Source organism: Hordeum vulgare, chromosome 3H (genome assembly GCF_904849725.1).
Source record: "Hordeum vulgare subsp. vulgare chromosome 3H, MorexV3_pseudomolecules_assembly, whole genome shotgun sequence".
Classification (NCBI taxonomy): Eukaryota; Viridiplantae; Streptophyta; class Magnoliopsida; order Poales; family Poaceae; genus Hordeum; species Hordeum vulgare.
This window is the reverse complement of record NC_058520.1, coordinates 283,747,989-283,768,392: the sequence shown is the minus strand read 5'-3', so window position 1 is coordinate 283,768,392 and position 20,404 is coordinate 283,747,989. Positions and strand designations below refer to the sequence as shown.

General features: G+C 45.4%; 1 protein-coding gene across 1 annotated transcript in view; it reads left to right on the top strand.

Moving 5' to 3' along the window:
- Positions 1 to 20,404, top strand: part of LOC123443660 (protein MICRORCHIDIA 6-like) — a 46,696-nt gene that overhangs the window by 8,225 nt on the left and 18,067 nt on the right. The window contains exons 10-13 of the mRNA XM_045120142.1: positions 1,932 to 2,033; positions 2,129 to 2,275; positions 3,071 to 3,163; positions 3,845 to 3,896. Of these exons, the coding sequence (XP_044976077.1) occupies positions 1,932 to 2,033; positions 2,129 to 2,275; positions 3,071 to 3,163; positions 3,845 to 3,896 (394 nt within the window). The remainder of the gene's footprint in view (positions 1 to 1,931; positions 2,034 to 2,128; positions 2,276 to 3,070; positions 3,164 to 3,844; positions 3,897 to 20,404) is intronic.

Sequence of the window (20,404 nt, the reverse complement as noted above, 5' to 3'; positions counted from 1 at the left end):
TTCTATTCTCCTTGATGCACCACTTGGTGTGGATGCATTACTGGAGTATCAGAACATGTCCACCAAATTTTAGCACAATTGGAGACACTTGACAATGTAGAGTTGCTCAAATTTGGATCTGGACAGATAGGGTTTTAGAATAACATGCTAAAATTTTACATGAATTTATTGAGAATATTTCTTACAGGAAAATATTCCAAAAGCTTGAAATAGGCAGGAAGGGTTTTGAAGGGGTTTGCCCAATATTTTGAACATGACCATGTGTTGAAACTCATATATATGTAATATATATGTCTACTGAGTTTTCCTAAATTCTATTAAATATTTTGAAAGCAATAAAAATAACTTTCCTTCATAAGAGACCATTTTTGGCCTCACAGGAAGGCATTTAAATAAAATAGAAAAATAAGTTTTAAAATAATAGTGTTGTGGTTTTGGGAAGTAATTTTGATAATAGGTCTTAATTAAATATTTGGTGAAGAATATCTTCCCTAAGTTGAGGACTTGTAGTGCAAATCCCATCTCAGGGGTTTTGAAAGCTTAATTTAAAGAAATGCTTTTTGGTGAAAATAATATTTGGTAAAAATAGTTTCTGGTCCTAAACACATGGCATGATCATTAGGCAGGAGTTCTGGGTTAAGGAGGTGAGTCTGGAGAGTAACAGGAATTATTGAGAATCAAACACAGGCATACAAGCAAGCAAGCAAACAACAGTCACTTCTACCATCACAATCATTCACAAATTTTTTAATTGTTTTTAAATTTTGAGAAAAGTCAAATCAGTCAGGAGAGTTAAAACAGGGTGTTACATTTTAGTAATTCATCTTGGCAAATTGAGTTTATAGATCATGGCAATTTTAGTATTTTGACCATGGCAATTCTAGTATTTTGAAAATGGAAAATATTGTTTGTATGAACCATGGCAAATTTTAGTGCATGTGTCATGGAAAATTTAAGTAATTCACCACGGCAATTCTAGTTTATGGTTCATGGCAAAGTTGAGCCATTGACCAAGCATTTTTAAAGTAATTGACGACATATTTCTTTTTACTTATGAACCATGTCAAAATTATTTCATTGATCATGGCAAATTTAGTAATCCATCATGGCAAGTTTATTTATTTCTTAATTCCTTTTTTATAACATGTTAAAATTTACTTTAAACGTAGAAGAGAAAGTAGTCGAAATATATCATGGCAACTTCAATATAATCATGATGGCAATTTATGTGCAATAGACATGGCAACTTTTAACCCCCCCAAAAAATCGTCGGAACATATCGATATGAGATCTAAGTTTCGAAGATCTCGTCGTGGCGTATTTAATGGTGAAAACGGTTTTTCAGTCAGAATTTTCATTTAAGAGATAAAACATTTTAAAGTTTGAAAAATCCAAAAGATTCCCGCTGACACAATCTGTTTTTGTCCCTGCTTGCATGCATTTTTTTGAGAAATAAAAAGGCTGACGTGTCACAATGGGTGGCTAGAAGGGCGTTTGGCTCGACCTCTTTTAGCCCACATGTGTGGGCGGAATTGATTCGTGCCACATGTGTGGCACTTATCAGGGTCCATAAAATAAGTAGAACAGAGATAAGTTTGTTATTTGCTTCGTTTTACAAGTAGTTCTTGTGTGATGCAGTAGGAATAAATCAAAGTTCACCATCCAGTATTTAGAAGCATAACATTAGAAACATGGCATGAAAACTCTATTGAACTGACACGGAATTGATTTGAGATTTGATACATGCTGAATAAGTATTGTAGGAGTTTCTAGTTTTGATGAAGTGATATGTTTCAATACATATGACATGCTATATAGTAGAAGTGTTTATTTATCTTACAAGCTACATGTTTTATCTGTGCATCTCCTTTTGGGGTTATTATTTGAATAGTTCTAGCATTGGCTAAACAGTTCGATATACAAAAATTTAGGATATCCTCATTACTGGGGCACAAAAGAAGGTCAAAACTAACAAACATGAGAAGCATGTGACGCAGGACTACATTGCAAATCGACTTCGTCATTCACTTAGAGTTAAGTATTGATCCCCATTATCTGATTTAAACTTGTTCTGTTTATTTTGCTATACAAACATGTCTCATTTGCATTTCTGTCTGAATTCAAGCAGGCATATGCCTCCATCTTGTATCTTCGTGTACCTGATAGTTTCAGGATAATCCTGCGTGGACAGGATGTGGAACCACATAATGTAGTTAATGATTTGATGTACCGTGAATGTGTGTTGTATAAACCACAAATCGCTGGACTTCCAGAGGTATGTGTAACTTGAATGTCTGAAGCATATTTTCCATTTCACCAATTTGGTCGATGTGAAAACCATTGTAAAAGCTTCATGTAAGATAGTTAGAACGATTGTATTTGTTCACTTGCATGGTTGTGTCCTGTATGTCTCTATTCTAATGGTTGCTTGATTTGTTTTGTGAGAAAGCTAGCTTATAGCCATCTGCTAACTGCTTTCGCGTATGGATTTCTTGTGATAAATTCCCCATATTGAACCTTACTCATAGAAGTGTTTTACTTCCATGGATAACCTGTTCCGTTTTTTGAGAAAAAAATCAAGGGTAAACTGTACATTGCTTATCTAGTTATTTGCTGTTAGTCATATCCATGTTACACAAAGCAAATCATTTTAGTTAAGTATGGATGACGAGGAAGTCCAGAATAGGTCTGCCCTTTGTGTTGTTTTACCATCGTTGTTAGAAATATCTGCATTTGCTATATTATGGAACTTTTTCCAGAACCACCAGTTGCTAGTTAAAACAAGATCTTAATGTATTAGTAATACTTGAAACACTCCTTTGTAAGTCTTTTTAGCCTGGAAATTTATGTCCTACCGGATGGATCATCTAGTCCCTCGGTAGCGTTTTTTACTCCATGAAATGGTTACCCCCTCACCATTAGGTTTTGCAAAATAAACTCTGCTTAGGTTTTGCAAAATAAACTCTGCTTAGGTTTTGCAAAATGTTCTGTTTTTGTAGTATAGTAAGCAAAACTTGTTTATATAAAGCATGCCTTCTCAGTTTGCCTCCTCCATGTTGTTTTCATTTAGCTATCTATAGTCACAACCATCGGATTTGTCAAAGGTGCCCCGGACACTGATGTACAAGGATTCAACGTTTATCACAAAAATCGTTTAATAATGGTGAGAGCTTTCTTCTTTTCCACCACACTTGACAACTTAGAATATTGTCCTTCTCAAGAAATAATTTGTTCATAGTCTTTATCTTCTGCCAGCAATAAGTTGCTTTTGACTATTTTTATCATCAGAAAGCACTTCCTCAAGCAATGTCTGTATCTAACAAATGAATGACTCCAGACTACGGGAATGTAGTTGTAGTGAAATGCATTGGTAATTTATTTGAGTTATGGACAAGTCCATACTTTGTTGATGGGGATATGCTGTTCAGACTAGGGACTCCTTGGCAAATTGGGCATAAGACCTCCACTATAATCTGGTATATATCAACAATCTAAAATAGTTGGGTGAGAATATGCTGCTGGAACTAGGGAGTCTTTAGTGTTCTGTTCACAACACACCCAATTTAATCCAGTTTGGATTAATTAACATTCTAATTAGTTGCCCATGACTAGGTGGTTAGCGAGCATTCACCCAAGCTTGTAGTGCCATTGTGCTATGTAGTAGTCTTCCAAGTAGCTAAATAATTAAAAACCCCGTAAATATCATCCATGCAACTTGAAAAATAAAGAAATTGAGTTCACTATGTAGCACAATTGAGAAAATATGTGATGTATGGTATTTACTAGATATGTTGCTTGAACCCTGTTGTTTGCTTGGCAAGTCACACTTCCAAATTTTTTGCAGCCTTTTTGGAAAGTTGCCAGCAACTCATATGGCAAAGGGCGGGGAGTTGTGGGTAAGAGATCTTTTACTTAGTATAAAGTAGATTTCCTTCGCCCACTTGTATAAGCTCCTGATATTCTTTCCTTTTTCCCACTATGTAGAAGTTACGGAAATATTTGAGACTTTCTAATGATTTTTTTTGGAACGGATTCATGGATGTTTACAAAGCTATAAGGTGTACACATACAAATTGTGGTGCTAAAATATGACCACATGTGCCTACACAAAACGATCAAATCGGTATAGCTAAGATGTAAACGTACAAATTGTGGTGTTAAAAATATGACCACATGTGCCTACACAAAACAAATCTGTTGAATCGGTATGGGCCCAAGCCCATCAGCTTTGTCACTTAAGGCCCAAGTCCATGTAGGGGTGCTGACCTAGAAGGGGGCATCCTGTCCTCCCGTTCATGTGTTGAGCCGCCATATGAGATAGCCAACTCACGTGAACAACGAGACTGAGGGACCGAAGATCTCTGGTGGTACTCCTCTCTCCCGATACAACATGGTATTAGAGGCCAGGTCGTTGGCGATGACGGTGGTCTAGGTCACCGTCCGGTTGCGTGTGTTGACCCAAGTCCATGTGGGGGTGCTGACCTAGAAGGGGGCATCCTGTCCTCCCGTTCATGTGTTGAGCCGCCATACGAGATAGCCAACTCACGTGAACAACGAGACTGAGGGACCGAAGATGTCCGGTGGTACTCCTCTCTCCCGATACAACATGGTATTAGAGGCCAGGTCGTTGGCGACGACGGTGGTCTAGGTCACCGGCCGGTTGTGTGCTCTGGCGAGAGGGGCGGCGCATGCATCTGGGCGTGGCAGGAGGCGGTGTCACACTTGGCCACACCTGGTAGGTGTGACTTGGCATGCCAGTTGGCACAACTGTTAGGTGGGGTGTGTGTGGTTATATAACCCGCTGCTTGTGGCATGGATGGGCATGTTGTAGTTGAACTATCTGAACCTACCTAAGATTCCTCTACTTTCCCACCTACTTTTCTCTCTAAAGCCTCATCCCACTGCTCTCCTCTCGTCCTCATCCCCTTCGATCTCGATTCCCACCGTCGGGGTGTTACAGTTGGTATTCAGAGCCTCGTCTCGCTGCACCCCAAAATTTTCTCCCCTGGTTAGCAGATCGGTAACATCCGCCGCGCCGGTGCGAGCCAATCCGGTCGGCTCGCTCGAAATCCGTCGCGGGGTTCGATCTCTCCCAGGCTCCGGCGACGGCGCCCCAGAAAGCATCAACAGCTACACGACAAATCCCGACGGCCATGGACGAGGGCAACAACAACATCACCAAGCTGCTGGAGTCGCTCATCACCAAGGTCGACGAGCAACGCGTCCTTCACCACAAGCAAATCGAGATCTCGACCACCTTCAACAACCAGTTCTCCCAGGAGCTCCGCGGCCTAACCAAGCAAATCGATCTGAAGCAGGCGGATGTCGACGCGACGCTCAAGTCCGTGGAGCGGTCCTTGGCCTCCGCTGGCTCGGTCACCACTCTGGTCCATCAAGCCCCGGAGCCACCACCACCGCCGCCGCCCCCGTCTCCGCGCTACCTGCCGCCGTCACCATCGCCACCACTACCATCGCCGCCGCCCCCGTTTTCGTGCTACCCGTCGGATCTGACGCGCCCAGCAAAACCACAGGTCCGGTCGGGGGACAACCGCCCGCCCCTGATCCCGACCCCGCCCTCTGTTGCCGCGTCACTGATGGGGATGGCCTATTCCCCGACCATGTTCTACATCAACGGGGAGCACCACAAACCTCCCAAGCACGATTTTCCATGATTTGAAGGTTCTGCCCTGTACCTGTGGATCGATCGCTGCCTTGCCTACTTCAAGCTCTAAAGGGTGGCACCTCATAACTGGGTGACCACCGCAGCGCTTTACATCGACGGCCAGGCCACGCACTTGCTGCAGGCGTTTCGCCAAACACATCGCGACACCACTTGGGAGACGTTCACGACATCCCTTCTGGAAGAATTCGGTGCCGACGAGTTCGAGTTGGTGATGCACAAGCTGTTGCAGCTTCGTCAAATCGGCACCGTCGTTGACTACTGTGCCGCGTTCGATGAGCAGATGTACCACGTCCTTGCCCTTGGCCCCTCCATCAACACCAAGTTCTTCGTCACCCAATTCCTCTTGGGCCTCAAGGATGAACCACGCGCCACGGTGCGTCTCCAGGGACCATCCAGCATCACACGCGCCTCGGTGTTGGCCCGCATCCAGGAGGAGCTGGGCACGACGCGTGCGAAACCCTGCATACCCCCACTAGGAAGGCCTCCGCCGGCGGCCCTGGCAAAGCTTCCACGAGCAGCTGCACCAGTGCGAGCTCAAGGGGACGAATACGCGCGTGAACGGCATGTGCGTGACTTCAGGCGTGCCAACAACTTGTTTTTCAAGTGCGGCGATCGATACTCGAGGGAACACAGGTGTGCTCAACCTGCCCAACTGCTAACCATTCACGTCGGCGAGCACGGCGAGTTCCTCTCCGATGACGCCCTTCACGCGATGGAGCTTCAGGATGATCCCGGCCCGGCCGCTCTTCCCCCGCCACCACCCGTGGACGCCCCGGAGTGCTGCCTCGTCTCATCGCAGGCCTTGGATGGCACCGATTCGGCCACAACTATTCGTCTCCGTGCTCTGGTGGGCAATCAAGTGATGCCGCTCCTCCTCGACTTGGACAACACCCACAACTTCGTCAACAAATCCTTCGTTGAGCGAATTGGAGCCTCGACCGAAGACATTGCGCCGGTTGACGTGCGGGGATGGCCAATGGTGGTCGGCTCACTTGCACTCGCATGGTGCCCGAGATCAAGTGGTGGATGCAGGGGCATACCTTCTCTACACCAATGCGGGAGTTGGAGATCGGCGCGTACAACGACATCTTAGGGATGCACTGGCTTGCTCAACATAGCCCCATGACTTGCCACTGGCAAGACAAGTGGGTCAAGTTCCAGCACGGTGGCGAGGTGGTCACCCTCCGCGGCGTGCAGACGGCCGCAACACCTATGCTCAAGCCCGCGACTCCAGAGGAGCTCCGCAAGATGATTGCGGGCAATGATGTTTGGGCTATGGCTCTGGTAGACACCGACGACCGTCCTCCTCCGACACGTAAGGGCGGCATCCAGACTCCTCTCATCGACCTGCTGGACGAATTCGCCGACATCTTCACGACGCCGTGCGGCCTTCCTCCTCATCGTGAGTATGACCATGCGGTCACTCCGGTGGAGGGAGCAGTCCCTGCTAACACGAGGCCCTACCGCTACTCGCAGCTCCAAAGAATTAAATCGAGCGTCAGGTCAAGGAGATGCTGGACGCCGGGGTGATCACACACAGCGCCAGTCCCTACGCCGCCCCGGTGTTGCTCGTCAAGAAGAAGGACGAGACGTGGCGCTTCTGCCTCGACTACCGTCGCCTCAACGATGCCACAATCAAGAACAAATTTCCCCTGCCCATTGTCGACGAGCTTTTGGACGAACCGGCTGGCGCGGCGGCTTCTCCAAACTGGACCTTCGTGCGGGGTACCATCAGATACGCATGTGCGAAGAAGATGAAGACAAGACGGCGTTCAAGACGCACCACGTCCACTTCCAGTTCAGAGTCATGCCATTCGGCCTCACCAACGCGCCGACAACCTTCCAATGCCTCATGAACACCATCTTCAGTAAGCATGTTGAGGGATCGATAGAAGAGGTGTCTAGAGGGAAGGGGGGGGGGGGGTGAATAGACTACTTGCATAAATTAAAATCCTAGCCTTTTCCCAATTTAATGGTTGACAGATTTTAGCGATTCTAACAAGTCTAGTGCACCCTACACATGCTAGTCAACAAATATGGCAGCGGAAAATAAAGACTTTGCACATGTAGTAAGGAGTAGAGTTTAGGAAGATCAAACGCGAAGAAGTTGACACGGCGATTTTTGGCATGGTTTCGATAGGTGGCGCTATTGTTCCTCCATATTAGTGGAGACTTCAATCCACGGAGGGTAACGGCTGCGAGAGTCCACGGAGGGCTCCACCCACAAGGGGTCCACGAAGAAGCGACCTTGTCTATTCCACCACGGCTTCCGTCCACACAAGACTAGCCTCACTCATGGTAGATCTTCACAAAGTAGGCGATCTCCTTGTCCTTACAAACATCTTGGTCCAACTCCACAACACGAAGTAGGAGGCTCCCAGGCGACACCTAACCAATCTAGGAGGCACCACCCTCCAAAAGGTAATAGATTTGGTAGAACGATGAACACCTTGCTCTTGTGCTTCAAAGATAGTCTCCTCAACACTAAATCACTCTCTCACAGAATAGGTATGTGTAGGAGAGATTGATTTGGTGGAAAGTAACTTGGGGAGGCTAGAAATCAAGTTTCAAATGGATAGATTGGAATATTTTGATCTCAACACATGAGTAGGTGGCTCTCTCTCAGAAAAATGGTTCTGGCAATAAAGTGTGTGTTCTGAGTGCTTCCTCTACGAATGAGAGGTAGGTGGAGGGGTATATATAGGCAACATCCAAAATCCAACCGTTACACCTAAAGTGATCAACTTGACTTCGGTGGTACCGACTTGCACAAAAGGCATCAACTTTTGAATCTTGGTGAAACCGATATACATAACTCGGTGGAATCGAAAATGTGGCTAACGGTCAGATGGCCCAACTCGGTGACACCGATACCAAAACTAGGAAATTTTGATTTGTGTACCGAGGCAACAGTAAGTTGGTCACCTGAACTCGGTAGCACCGATGCAGAATCGGTTATACCGAAATGGTAGGTTTGGCTAGGGTTCTGTTTGGGTTGAAAATCGGTAGGGCCGAATCTGAAAACTTGGTGGCACCGATTTTGGATATGTGGCTCTGGACAGAAGTGTTTTGTGGGAGAATGACTGAGTATTTTTGGTGGCTCTGAGCACTTGAGCAATCAGTTCATTTTAATACGTCACCCCCTTTTAATAGTATTGGCTTTCCTATGGACTCAAAAGTGATTTCTCATAAATATAAAATGTAGAGTCTTCTTGCTTGAAGCTTGAGCCAATTTTATTCCTCTCTTATACCAAGGGGTTTCTCCACACAATCATATAGCCAAGGCTCTTTAAGGACTAAATTTAAAATATACTAGATAAAAGTGTTTGTCCAAGAGACAACGTATATTGTCATGAATTATCAAAACCATCAAGGGAGCAATATTGTGCTTTGAATCTCCCGCTTTTTGACAATTGATGACAACATACAAACAAAGCTTCAAATAAAGATAGACATTAGAATATGATAGCTTTGAAAGACACATGACTAGTACATGCTCCCCCTAAATGTGTGCACTCCTTTTTAAATAATAGTTGCTTTGGAATGCATGGGCATACACAAGGTAGAAGGGACAATACAAGTCATATAAATCTTGGCTATATGCATCAAGCATATGAGAATGAAGAACTTCCATGTTCAAGACTCACTCTTGCAAACAATATGTGCAAGAAACAAGAGATCGTCATGAACAAGGATATGATGCATATACTTTGAGGTTCTTGAGCGTCTTAGCAGTAGGAGTACACGTGGGAAAACAAAATGTTAGATAACACAAGAGTACTCTATTGTAAAGTTGCAAAGAGCTTCAAAAGTACCAAGATATGGAAGACATATTGAAAATAGGATTTGATGATAAATATGTCTCCAAGAGAATTTAGAACTTTCTCCCCTAAGAATGAACATGTAAGAATTTCCTCTCCCCTGAATCATAGCATGTAGATATTGGGAGTCGGTAGGGTAAGACAAGTTCAATCAAAATATAGTAAAGCAATGATAGAAACAATTTTATCTCTCTCCCCCTTAATATGTAAGGTTTGATACATCTCCCCTGAAGTAGATCTTCCCTTAGGTAGACCTTCCTTTAGGAACATATATCTCCCCCTTTTGATATTTCTCCCCTTTTTATGTAAGCTTTTTGGTGATATTTCTCCCCTTTATATAGGTTTATTGGAAGCTTTTGATATTTCTCCCTATTTGGCATTAATTTCCAAAAAGGTCAGAGGGTAAGGGCTCATTGAGAGAAAGAGATTCTTGATACTTCTCTCGTTGATAAGGATTCCTTGAATTTTTCTCCACCTTAGATAGTAGGTAAGGGTTCATTGAATGTTCTCTCCCTCTTAATATGGATAAGAGTTCCTTGAATTATCTCCCCTAGGTTAGGGATCCTTGATGATTCTCCCTCTTATATTGTGGGATCATTGAGTTTTTCTCCCCCAAGAGAAGTTTTTCTCCCCCTAGAAAATAATGCTAACACTAATTTTGTTTCATAAATTTTTCAATAAGATATTAGGTGGCAGTGAAACATGGGATCATTGATAATCTTTCTCCCCCTAAGCCAGAAAATATCAGAAAAACAAAGGCAGTGATAATATCGGAGTCACCGAGGCAATATAGTTCGGTAGAACCGAGAGTGAAAATCAGGCCTCTGGGAGAAATCGGTTGGACCGAGTTTCCTAGATCGGTGAAACCGAGTTGCAAAGAAAATCAACTCCTTAACTAAAAATAGACAGATTAATAATCTAAGGATACCAATTTAGAAAGAAAATAAGAGAACATTTTTTGTGTGTTTTTTGAAATATATATTTACATACCTATAAATAAGAGTTGAATGGTTCCAAGGAAGTATGCAATGGAAAATGTGAACCATACAAGAATCTTCATCTAGATGTGGGGCGGTGACTAGGTCACCTATATTAGAGTATTTGACTTGAGAAGTCAAGCAAGAATGCTTGATCATAGGTTATACTCATCGTTAAGCACAAAAATGCGGTTACCATTTTTTGATTAAGCATTTTAATGTCTTCATATCACTTGAGTTGCTTTACCTCATGACTTGGTGCAAAGGTTTATCAAGGATATGAGTACATACCTTCGAGGATATGACTACATACCTTCGAATGATGTAGAAGACATGTCATGTAGGTGAGCTTGTCGTGGATGCTCAAAGTTGATGAAGACCATCTTGAGTTGGGAGCTATCCACGTCGTTTTGGTTCACTTTTCACCTACAATGGTTAGGCATGCAAGGAAGAACATAATATATCCAAATGACAAGAGTGAATGGATTCAACAAATGGTTGTCAAGGATATGATTTTGTTTTCTTACTCCATCTCCGAAAAAGGGATTGTTGATACTTGGCCATATTAAGATTGCTTTTGATGTGAGTTGATGGCAATCTTGTGGAGTGTATTTCTTTCAAGTACCTATAAAAGGTTAGATGCAATACAAGGGAGCATAGTTTTTCAAGAAATAAGATAGTATCATATCGATGGCATCAAGGAATAGACAATCAAGCTCATGCCCTTGCATGCATCCGAGTGAGTTGTCAGACCCTGAAGGTCTAGGAACGATTACAGAGAGGATTCAGTGGTGCATCGATGGGATTACAGAGGCAAATTGCCGAGAGTAGTTTACATCTAGAGGCACCTAAGCCGGCCAGGAACACTGGCGGCGCAAAGGGGGGAAACCCTAACAACAAGACATGAGCTCCATAGGCTAGGATTCATGGCTTTATAGCCTTACAAAGTGCGGTAAAAACTAAAGTAGGCAGTAAGAAAGGTGTCCGACGCTCATCGCAGGTGCCGGAAAGGCTACAACGACGCGGGGATGAAGCGGAGCCATCGGATCGTCGATCAACGTCGCCTGTTACATCTGGCACAAGCGATACGGTACGGGAGCTTCTGAGGCGTTGGAACGACGATGGGCGGTTGCGGTTGCTTGGCGCCTTCTTTTAAATTTGAATGGCTGTTGCTTCTTCTTCGTTGGGTCCTGACAACTCCCCCCGTTCGACATCAGACCTGTCCACAGGGTTGAATGCCAGAAAGATCTTCTGGATGAACGTTGCGTCCTCCCAAGTGGCATCTTGCTCGTCCAGGTTAGTCCACTTGATTAGCCAGCGAACCACAAGGATTTGTATATCGCCCCGAGCTTTGGGTATGAGCTTTCTGTCCAGTAATTTTTCTGGTTCCAGGAGGATTGAGCCATTGGCATGAAGAAGAGGTAGGTTGGGGTTAGGTATGGCTGTTGGGCCCAGGTGCTGCTTCAACTGACTGACATGAAAATTTGGGTGGAGTTTGTAGTGGTCAGGAAGGAGCAGCTTATAAGCTACATGCCCAATTTTCTGTATGATTCTAAAAGGACCATAGTACTTGGAGTGGAGCTTGAGGCATCTGTGAACACTGAGTGTAGTGTGTCTGTAAGGCTGCAGTTTAAGATAGACCATATCTCCCACTACAAGTGACCTTTCAGATCTCTTCTTGTCAGCAAAGTGCTTCATTCTCTCTTGAGCTTTTAGCAGGTTAGCCTTAATTTGAGCAACAATCTGTTCTGCAGTGAGGATGGAAGTGAACTCCTGGGCTAGATCAGGTGGGTACAAAGCAGCTTCTGCCAGCATGGTAGAGGGTCTGTTGTATAGTGCTTGGAAAGGTGTAATCTTTAGTGATGTGTGGTAGCTAGTGTTGTACCACCATTCAGCTAAGGAAAGCCAGTTCATCCATTTCTTTGGTTGAAGAAAAGCCATGCATCTCAGATAGTTTGCCAAGCACTGATTTACCCTTTCTGTTTGACCATCAGATTGTGGGTGGTAAGAGGTACTCATCTGCAATTTAATGCCCAATCTTTTGAAGAGTTCTTGCCACAAATTGCTTGTAAATATCCTATCTTTGTCAGTAACAATGACAGATGGAAGACCATGTAATTTGAAAATGTTGTCAGTGAAAGCAGTGGCCACAGTGCTGACAGTAGTAGGATGTTTCATTGCAATAAAATGCCCATATTTGGTAAATCTATCCACAACCACCAGGATCATATCTTTGTTTTGTGAAGTTGGTAATCTCTCAGTAAAATCCATGCTGACATGGCACCAGGCAAAATCAGGGACAGGTAGAGGTTGGAGTAAACCAGGGTATTTGCAGTGTTCAGGTTTGTTGATTTGACAGGTTAGGCATTGTTTGATGTAATCTACAATGAATTGTTTCATGCCTGGCCAGTGGAATAGAAGCTTGAGTCTCTGATATGTAGCCCTGTGTCCAGAGTGGCCCCCTAATTCAGAGTTATGTAAGGCAACCACCAGCTTGTTCCTGAGATTACTTTCATTACCAATAACTATTTTGTTCTTGTATATGATTCCGTGTTGAAGAGCATAATTTGGAAGGGCAGCACTAGAGGTGGCCAGTTGGGAGAGCAAATCTTTGCATCTTTGGTCCCGAGCATAGCTGGAGATGACCTCAGAAATCCAAGTAGGTTTGGCTTGACTAGCAACCAGGGAATGGAGCTTATATTTGACTCTAGAGAGAGCATCAGCTACCTTGTTATTCTTGCCTTGCTTGTATTCCACTTTGAAATTGTACCCCAACAACTTGATCAACAATCTGTGCTGTATTCCTTCAGTTAGTTTCTGTTCCTGGATGTATTTGAGACTTTGTTGGTTTGTTCTGATGACCAAGGAGGAAGCAGCAAAGTAGTGTTTCCAGTGTTTTAGTGCTTCAATAATAGCCATTGCTTCCTTGTCATAAGTGGACATAGCAGCAGCTTTGGGACCAATTGTTTTACTGAAGAAAGATAAAGGTCTTCCTTCTTGCATGAGGACAACACCAATGCTATATGCACATGCATCAGTTTCTAAAACAAAAGGGAGTGAAAAATCTGGTAATGCAAGTACATGAGCTTGTGTCATCTTGTGCTTCAAGGTGTTGAAGGCTTCCATTTGCTCATTGCCCCACTTAAAGTTGTCCTTTTTGAGTGACTGGTAGAGGGGTTTGTAAATGTACCCATAATTCTGAATGAATCTTCTGTAATAACCAGTGAGCCCTAGGAAACTCCTTAGCTGTGTGATATTTGCAGGGGTGGGCCACTGTACAATAGCTTCAATCTTGGAAGGATCAGTTGCAATACCATCACCTCTGATGACATGGCCCAAGTACTCCACTTGAGTTTGTGCAAAGGAGCATTTGCTGAGTTTTGCAAATAATTGATTTTCCTGCAGAGCTTTCAAAACTAGTTGCAACTGTATCAAATGCTCCTTCATGTTCCTGCTAAAGACGAGTATGTCATCAAAGAAGACTAGTACAAACTTTCTTAGATAGGGAGCTAAGATAGTGTTCATAAGCATTTGGAATGTTGCTGGTGCATTAGTCAATCCAAAGGGCATGACCAGTGTTAGGAATAAGCAACTTGTATTCCCATAAGGCCATAGGCCAGTATATATACATGTACAGGTGGTGGACTATATGCAGGAAACCCCTTATATATTGGGATAAATACAAAAGGGTACATGACTTATATTATAACTCTAACACCCCCCCTCAAACTCATGGTGGATGAACAACACTGAGTTTGGAGAGATAAAAGTCATGTTGTGCTCTAGTCTGGGCCTTCGTCAGGAAATCCGCCAACTATAACTCGAAAGGCACGTACTGAAGAGCAATGACCTGATCCTGCACAGCAGCGCGCACATAGAAAGCATCAACACCAATATGCTTGATGAGCTCATGCTTCACAGGATCGCGCGCAATGCTAATAGCACCTGTACTGTCAGATAAGAGCAGAGTCGGTGTAGTGACAGAAACTCCAAAATCCTGAAGTAACCATCGCTCGCAACTCAGCCTCTGCACTCGAACGGGAAACTGCAATCTGTTTCTTCGTCTTCTAGGCAATGAGAGAACCACCAAGAAAAACATAGTAAGCAGAAAGTGAACGACGATCTGAAGGATCACTAGCCCACGTAGCATCCGAATAGGCCTGAAGCTGTAAAGAACTGGAGCGAGGAAAAAATAGACGGTGAGAGATCGTGCCCCGAAGATATCGGAGAGCACGGAGGAGATGACTATAGTGAACCGATGTGGGAGCAGAGACGAACTGACCCAGAATATGAACCGGATAAGAGATATCCGGACGAGTGACAGCTAGATAAACAAGACTGCCAACAAGATGACGATAACGCGTCGGGTTAGGCAGGGGATCACCATCAGTAGCACAGAGGTGAACATTGAGCTCCATAGGAGTCTCAACAATGCGCTCATCAGTAAGAGCAGCACGAGCAAGAAGATCCTGGATATACTTTTCCTGGGATATAAAAAAAGCCATCAAAGGTAGAAGAGACTTCAATCCCAAGAAAGTAGCGAAGAGGTCCAAGATCAGACATAAGGAACTGCTCACTAAGACGGGCCTTGACAAAGGCAATATACTCGGGGTCATCCCCAGTGATGACCATGTCATCAACATAGAGAAGAAGAAGAGTCTGACCATGAGGAGAAAGGTGAATAAACAACGCTGGATCATGAACACTGGGTGAAAAACCAGCGGCAGTCACCACAGAGGCAAAACGCTCAAACCAGGCACGGGGGGCTTGCTTAAGGCCATAGAGAGAGCGACGAAGACGACATACCATCCATCAGGAACAGAATACCCAGGTGGTGGCTGCATGTACACCTCCTCACGCAGCTCACCATTAAGAAAAGCATTCTTAACATCAAGCTGAGAGATAGACCAGTGGCGTGTAGAGGCCACGGCAAGAAGTGTACGAATAGTGGTCATATGAGCCACAGGAGCAAAAGTCTCGTCATAATCACGGCCATGCTCCTGCTGAAAACCACGAGCCACAAGACGAGCTTTGTGACGCTCAAGAGAACCATCGGAGCGAGTCTTAACCTTGTAGAGCCACTTACAAGTGATGGGACGGACTCCGGGAGGAAGGGAAACAAGATCCCACGTACCAATGCGTTCAAGAGCATCAATCTCCTCTGCCATCGCAAACTGCCATTGAGGATGAACAACAGCCTGATGATAAGTAGTCGGCTCAAGAACAGCAGCACCAGCGGTGGAAAATCCAAAGCGATCAACAGGTGGACGAGGACGAGAACACAAGCCATAAGTAGGCTGAGATGAGGATGACGACACATCCACAGAGGCATCCACATGACGTGAACGACGAGTGTAACACTGAGGAAAAGATGGAACAATGGAAGGAGGAATCGCCAAGGTAGAATCGGGGAGTGGCGACGAAGAAGTCAACGGAGATGAAGGTGTAGAATCCAGTGACATGCTAGGCGAGGAGACCGTGGAAGATGGTGGCGACAAATCGATTGGAGGTGGAGAAGCAGAGGGAGCGGAACGAATAGGCAAGGGCTCGACGGGTGTAATAGGTGTGTCAGGAAAAGTGAGCAAAGAGATATCCTCCACTGAAAAGGTCGAGGAAGATGGGCGTGGGTAGAAGGGACGAGACTCATCGAAAGCCACATCCCGAGAGATACGCATCCGACGACCGATAGGATCTCAACAACGATAGCCCTTATGCTCATCACTATAGCCTAAGAAGACACACTCAACAGACTGAGCAGTCAGTTTGGTGCGTTCGCGGGGGGCAAGAAGAACATAGCAAACACAACCAAACAAGCGAAGCATCGAATAGTCGTGAGAACGATCAAAAAGACGCTGGAAAGGAACACCACCTTGTAGAGCAGCGGAAGGCTGGAGATTGATGAGATAGGTGGAGGTGGAGACGGCCTCAACCCAAAAATGAGGCGGGAGAGAGGCAGCAATCATCAATGCACGAGCCGTCTCAAGAAGATGATGATGCTTGCGCTCAGCCACGCCATTCTGAGCGTGAGCACCAGGACAAGGGAATTGAGGGAGAGTCCCTTGCTCAGCAAGAACACCACACAACATCTTAGAGAGATACTCGCCAGCGGAATTAGCACGAAACACACGAATGGGAGAAGAGAACTGAGTATGAACCATGGCAGCAAAACGCTTATAAATGGACAGCACCTCACTACGAGAAGTCATGAAATAAAGTCATGTGTAACGAGAGAAGTCATCTATGAAAATAATATAGTATTTATGACCCCCTTTCGAAGCGAAGGGAGCCGGACCCCATACATCGGGGTGAACTAAATCAAAAGGACGCTTAGACACTGACTCACTATGTGGATATGGTAACTGAATCTGCTTGCCAAGACGACAACCCTGACACTCTAAAGAGGCATCTCCTGAGACAGACCCCAGAAGACCTCGACCAACTAACGACGACAAACGAGAACCACACAGATGACCAAGTCGATGATGCCACTGCTGGAAGGAACCAGTAGCCGAGGCGACCAAAGCGGAAGAACTAGCGATAGAGTGGGCAGCGGAAGGAACATGAAGCCAGTCCAACTCCCAAAGACCCTCAGAATCACGGCGGCGAGGACCAGCCCCAACCAGAGTGTGCGTGCGACGGTCCTGGACAGGACAAGAGTCAAGGTCAAGGATGACACGACAACCAGAATCAACAAGTTGACCAGCGGAAAACAGATTCATGGTAACTCGAGGAACATGAGCAACATCAGGAACATAATAAGGAGTGGTAAGATTGCCTCTACTAACGATAGAAAGGGGAGTACCATCAGCGGTGAGGAGATGAACAGGAGAATCAAGCGATCGAAGAGAGGACAGAGTGGAAGAATTAGAAGTCATATGAAGGAAGCTCCAGAGTCCAGAACCCATGGGGATGTACCTGACTGTGTAGAAGGTGGTTGCTCAGTGCGGGAAGCCTCAGTCACAGAACCAGCAGTACCCGTTGAGGAAGAACCTAAGGCAGCGAGCAGACGCTTAAGTCTTAGAATATCCTGCTCAGTCAAAGCGATGGCTGAAGCTGTCGAGGTAGATGACGAAGTCGCTGTAGATGATGATCGCGCCTTGCGCAAGTGTTTCTTCTTCGTGTAGCAGTGGGACTCAATATGACCATTGTTGCAGTAGTCACAATGTGGATGGGGGCGACCTGAGCCTCCAGAAGGAGTGGGCAAGAGCGGCGGAGCACTCGAGCGAGAAGGGGTCGGTGCAGCAGGTGGCGGAGAAAAAGTCCGAGCAGCGAGCACCGAGGGAACCTCCAGCAAACCAACACCACGTAAGCGAGTCTCCTCAGCACGAATCTCAAAAAGCGCCTCCATGAGAGAAATACGACCACGAGCAAACAACTGAGCACGCCGGGGCTCAAACTTCTTACGGAGCCGAGACAGGAACTCGTAGACGCGAGGAAACTCCAAGTCGGCCTGGACGGCCTGGCAACAGGGGCAAGTACGACAACCAGCACTGCGGAGAGAATCAAGCTGGCGCCAGATAGCAGAACTCTGTGCATAGAAATCATCAACAGTAGAGTAACCCTGCTGAAGAGCATGCTCCTAACGGACCATAGAGAGGTATAAGGCATCACCAGAGGGCTCATAGCGCTGACGAAGGCGAGTCCACATCTCAAACACAGTAGGAAGGCCCAGAAACTCAGAGGCAAACTGAGGCAGAACGCTAGCAGTGAGAACAGTGCAGCACGAGCATCATCAAGCCACTGGGTGTAAGCAGACAGAGCATCACGATACGTCTGAAGAGCCTCCTCATAAGCCAAGACCTTCTCATCATAAGCACTCACAGCGGCCTCATCAACAAGCTTAGCCGCATCCTTTGTGGCCTGAGGAGCATCCGCAGGAAGAGCCGGTGGGGTCGGCGGAGTGGGAGCTACGGGAGGAATCGGACATGGCGGACAGCAGACCTCGCCAGAAAGAAAACCCCATAGGCGGATGCCACGCATGTGAATACGCATGAAGCCAATGAACTCGGTGTAGTTAGTGCCATCAAAGATCACCGGACAACGAGGAACAACAACGTACCCGGATGCAGAAGACATTCTTTTTTTTTTTCCTTTTTTCTTAGAGATCACGTCGAGACAGGAGAATCCGGTGAAAATTCGACGAATTCAACAGCAGGGGGGGGGGGGGCGACGGGATCCAGCAGGCAACAATGGATTGAGCCGGCGGAGATCTGGGGATGAATCGGGTCAGATCGGGCGACAGGAACTGGCTGCTGGTCGAAACGAAGACATTAGGGAGCAGTTTACGTAGCGGAACAGGGACTGGCTGCCGGTGCGTTCCAGCAGGAAGGATCAGGAGAGGATCCGTGACTTGAGGAAGACCTGCAAGGGGAATCTGGATCGGGATCGGGGCGAGATCCAGCAGCGCTGGGTGGATCCACTGGAAGAGACGGGAGGGGATCCTGGTGACGCCTGCAGGCTGATTCAATCCGCGGGAAGGAATCCAGCGATCTGATGAAGACCGGCAGGAGGGGAGCCCGATCGGGACAGGCAGCAATGGAGACGAGGCGGGGAGACGAGATTGGATCGGAGCACGAGTTGCACGAGCCGAATAAGCAACTTATATTCCCATGAGGCCATAGGCCAGTAGATATACATGTATAGGTGGTGGACTATATGCAGGAAACTCCTTATATATTGGGATAAATACAAAAGGGTACATGACTTATATTATAACTCTAACAACCAGACATTCATAGTGGCCACACTGAGCACTGAATGCTGTTTTAGGAATATCTTCCTCTTTCATTCTAATCTCATGATATCCACTTCTTAGGTCAAGCTTGGAAAAAACAGTAGCTCCTTTTAATTCATCCAGTAAATCCTCAATGACAGGAATGGGGTATTTATTTTTGACAGTCTGCTCATTGACTTTTCTGAAATCATTCACTAATCTCCAAGTCATGTCTTTCTTTTTGACCAACAAGGCAGGGGATGAATAAGGACTCTTGCTATCCTTAATCACTTGGTTTTTGATCATGTCCTTAACAATGCCTTCCATGATATCCTTTTGGTGGTGTGGAAGTCTGTAAGGTCTCTGATTTATGATTTTAGCCTGTGGTGTGAAGGTGATCACATGATCTATGAACCTTCTTGGGGGTAGGGTAGTAGGGGTACTGAAAACAGGGGGGAATTTATCTAGTATTTGTTGCACTGGTTTAGGCACCACAGTATCAATTGGTTCCACCACAGAGATTCTGTTAAGGTATAGGACAGCTCCACACACATGTTCCTCTAAGAGAGTTTCCTTGTTATCCAATTCTTGAACAGGGGCAGTTGGAAAACTTTCATCCTTGAGAATTATCTTCTCTCCATTTTTCAGTGTTAACTTAACCTGCATCTCATCAAAGTCCAATTCTACTGGGCTGAAAGAAGCCATCCAATCAGCTCCCAAAATAATATCATAACCTTGGAGCTTCAGAACTCTGAAATCTGTGGAAAAGTTTGTGCCTTGCAGGGAGAATGGTGCTTGAAGGGCAATAAATTCAGACCAGAGTGTTTCTTCATTAGTAACCAGAACCTGTTTTCTTTTTGTAGGGGTTAGGGTGCACTTAGCTAAGGCTGCTATCTTGGGTGTGATAAAAGTGGCAGTACTACCACTGTCTGTGAGAGCAGTAGCTGGAGTGTTACCAATCATAACAGTGACTGTAAAGCTCAGCTTTTTGGTAGTGCTCAAACCCATTAGGGCATTCATAGAAATTTGGAGAGGTGTGTCATCCAAGTCAGGAGGTGGAGGAGGTTCACCCTCATCAGTAACTTCAGTATAGTAGACTAGTTCAGCATCATCAGCGCAAGATTCTTGGAGAGCTTGAATTTGAGCTTGATTTGCCAGTTTGCACACCTTCTTATGGTCAGGGAACCATGACTCCTTACACTTGTAGCAA